The sequence below is a fragment of the Octodon degus genome, unplaced genomic scaffold (assembly GCF_000260255.1).
Source record: "Octodon degus isolate 3935 unplaced genomic scaffold, OctDeg1.0 scaffold00046, whole genome shotgun sequence".
Classification (NCBI taxonomy): Eukaryota; Metazoa; Chordata; class Mammalia; order Rodentia; family Octodontidae; genus Octodon; species Octodon degus.
In genome coordinates, this window is record NW_004524622.1 from 12,103,410 (window position 1) to 12,106,561 (window position 3,152).

The 3,152-nt window shown below is 44.9% G+C and overlaps 1 protein-coding gene across 1 annotated transcript; it reads right to left on the reverse strand.

The window, feature by feature from the left end:
* Positions 1–1,741: 1,741 nt before the first annotated feature.
* LOC101568822 (ADP-ribosylation factor-like protein 2) lies at positions 1,742–2,558 on the reverse strand. The gene has a single exon (XM_004632071.3). It carries the CDS (start codon positions 2,530–2,532, stop codon positions 1,978–1,980), a length of 555 nt encoding a protein of 184 aa, XP_004632128.1. The 5' UTR covers positions 2,533–2,558; the 3' UTR covers positions 1,742–1,977.
* Between the last annotated feature and the right edge of the window lie 594 nt (positions 2,559–3,152).

Below are 3,152 nucleotides of genomic sequence, written 5' to 3' on the forward strand. Positions count from 1 at the left end.
GAGCAAAGTTGCATGGCAGCTAAGGATCAGACAGCGAAGAAGAGGCAGCAGTCTCAACACACCCTTCATAGGCAATGCCCAGTGACCTGCCTCCTGTAATTAGGCCCTGCCTCTTAGAGTTTCCATCACCTTCCACAAGTACCAATAGCTGGAGACAGTCCTTCAGTGCAGAGGACTTTGAGGATATTCCAGATACAAACTATAACATGGGATAACCAGAATACATGTTTCCCTAGATGGCCTTCCTCATTTGGGCTGGAGTAAATTCTTTGTTTCCATCTTTGGTGTGCTTCACCTTGGATTTTAGATTGATGGCTTATATGAGAGATGCATCCCGCAGAGCCTGGGAGCAGGCAGCTCAGGTGGGATGAGGCGCTTGCTAGGCAGTCTTCCATTGTGTACTTAGGTTAGGGTCTTAATGAGAGGATAACTAGGAGAAGCGGGTTTGGGAAACAGTGTAGTGTGTGCAATTTCACAGGTACATAAGATGTAAATAAGATAAAGGCTAGAAGTTGGAAAATAAAGCTCTCTAAATTATTAAGAAAGCAACAATTTCTCTCTAGTAACACTGTAAGCTGCTTGAATGTCCCGAACCAGCGGGTCAATCAAGGAAGGTCACCTAGGGGAGGAGCGGGGAATTGAAGAGGGGACAAAGGACAGGAGACGCGAGAAATGAGGACAAGACAGGATTCTGATCAAGTCCCGTTTATTTAGGGGAGGTGCTGGGTGTATATATAATGGAGGAATAGGGAAATGACGTGGGCGGGTAAAAGGAGTAACTAGGCAACCCCGACTATGACAGGAAGTCCCACCTCTGGGGCATAGCAGGAGACTTAAGGGAAATGGGCGGGGTGAGGACCATAATCTTAACTCAGCAGGGGAATAGAATGGATACCAGTTAATGGCCTCCTACAGATCCCCCTTTACTTTTATATATGTATATAAAATATGTTTTTTTAGATGGCTGATTCCCTTGAGGGGGCAGTGCCTGTCTTAGGTCGAGGCATCCTCTACACGGACCCGACTCAAACCTTACCCGTCATAGGAGACCAGTACAGCAGAAGGTCCTGTTCCTGTCTTAGGCAGCGAGTGGTGTCTCGGGTATGCCCCTCATTACCTGTCTCTGGCTAGCCTGACCATCTCACCAAGGGTGGGATAACTAAGAGGTCTCTGGACCTTCATCATCATAAGCTGGTTGTATTCCAGCACAGTTTTCCCTTTCAGCCATCTCAAGCCGGTGATAATGAACCTGCACAGGTTTCATTTTAATGGCATCCAATTGTTGTTTAATGAAAGTCAGCCTATTGAAAAGACAGAGTCCTATTGATAAAAATATTAATAGATCATCAAAAAAGGAAAAAAAAGGAACAGCTGTTCATTGAAAGACACACAAACACATAGACACAGACACATAAACACACAGACACATAAACCTCTTAAAAAAAAAATTAAGAGTGCACTCAAATATTTGGCCAAATTAAATTATAGCAACTATATTACAAGCTTTAGAAATTTTATAAGTAGACTAGTCAGATTTTGTTATTTGTCAATTATTAGAGATCTCTTATTAGAAAAACTTGGAAGGAAATCTTTCTATAATTAATATGCATATTTTGTATTTTTATGCTTTTGTCACCTATTTAGACCTTAGATTTCCATTTAGTCAGTTTCTTGAATAGGCTCCAGGGTGGATGTAGCCTGGTTGCTGTTAACTTTTTTTTTTTTTTTTTTTTTTTTTTCAGGCAAGGAGTGCTTTATTCTCACCATAGTAGAGGACAATAAAGGGCTTTGGTAGCAGCAGTAGTGCCCCCTCCCCATCCCAGCACTCTCTTCCTTGGCCCTGGCTGGACACCAAGCAGCAGTAGCAGCAGCAGGTTATAGGGGACAGGGGTGGGGTGTTAGTCTGCTGGCTGGTGCCCATGCCCGTGGAGGGTGTGCCTAGGGCCCCAATCATCAGCCAGGGACACGTGAAGGGGCTCATTCGGCAGTGAAGATGCGACTGGAGATGTCATCCAGGAGCCAGTCGATGCCCTGTAGCAGGTTCTCCCCAGTGACAGCGCTGCAGCCCTGGATGCACCAGTGGTGACTGCGGATGGAATCCAACTCCAGGGCCTCTTGAATGGCATTAGAGGAAAGCGCTCCTGGCAAGTCCTGCTTGTTGGCGAAGATGAAGAGGGTGGCTCCAGCCAGGCGCTCCTCCACAAGCAGGCCCTGCAACTCCCTCGCACAGTCTTGCAGGCGCTTCCGGTCAGCACTGTCCACCACCCAGATGAGGCCATCAGTGCTCTCAAAATAGTTCCGCCAGTAGGAGCGCAGTGACTTCTGGCCACCCACGTCCCAGACGTTCAATTTGAACCCTCGGTGCTCCAGGGTCTTGATGTTGAAGCCAAGCGTTGGAGAGATGGTGTCCACATCTTCCCCATTGAACTTCTTGAGAATTGTGGTTTTGCCAGCATTGTCCAGGCCAAGCATGAGCATTCTCAGTTCCCGTTCTTTCTGCGTCATCTTCTTCAGGATGGTCAAAAGGCCCATGGTCCTGCCGCCCCCTCCCAGCCGTCGTTTCCTTTCTAACTTCTTCTTTAGATCTGGCTCCATGGTATAGCCTGACAGTACACTCTGGTACCCAAATAGGTCAGTTAGCATTCTCTGGAAAAACACAAGCATACCCTTTGCCCCAGGTTAGTTGTGGACTGAGTCCCTTGTCATTGTCCAGTATAGAGAGCTCTCCAAAGGACCTTTTTTAGCCCTTTTTCTCTTACTTGGTTTGTCTTTCTGTTGCTGTAAAAGTATAAAAATGTAATAGTGTATATTGACAAGTGAAGATGTCAGGATTGACTCTCTTTTGCTTTAACAGAATTTTGATCCTACAGTGGCCTTTGGAGGCCATGATTAGGCCTTTTATTATTTAAATGAATGTCAAATCAAGTGACTGTTTAAAACCATGGCAATATCAAAGCCTTATTTTAATGCCATGTTTAATTTAGGACAGTAAAACAAGCAATCAAACTTATTAGGAATTAAAAGAATTTTAAGTAGTCTTAAAATATGTAGGGCGGTGACCTTTCACCTTGGTAGTGCTCTACCTGGAGGCCACCAACATTTGCATTTGAAAAGCCATTAAAATGTTTTTCCTTTAATTTTTATTTTCTAAC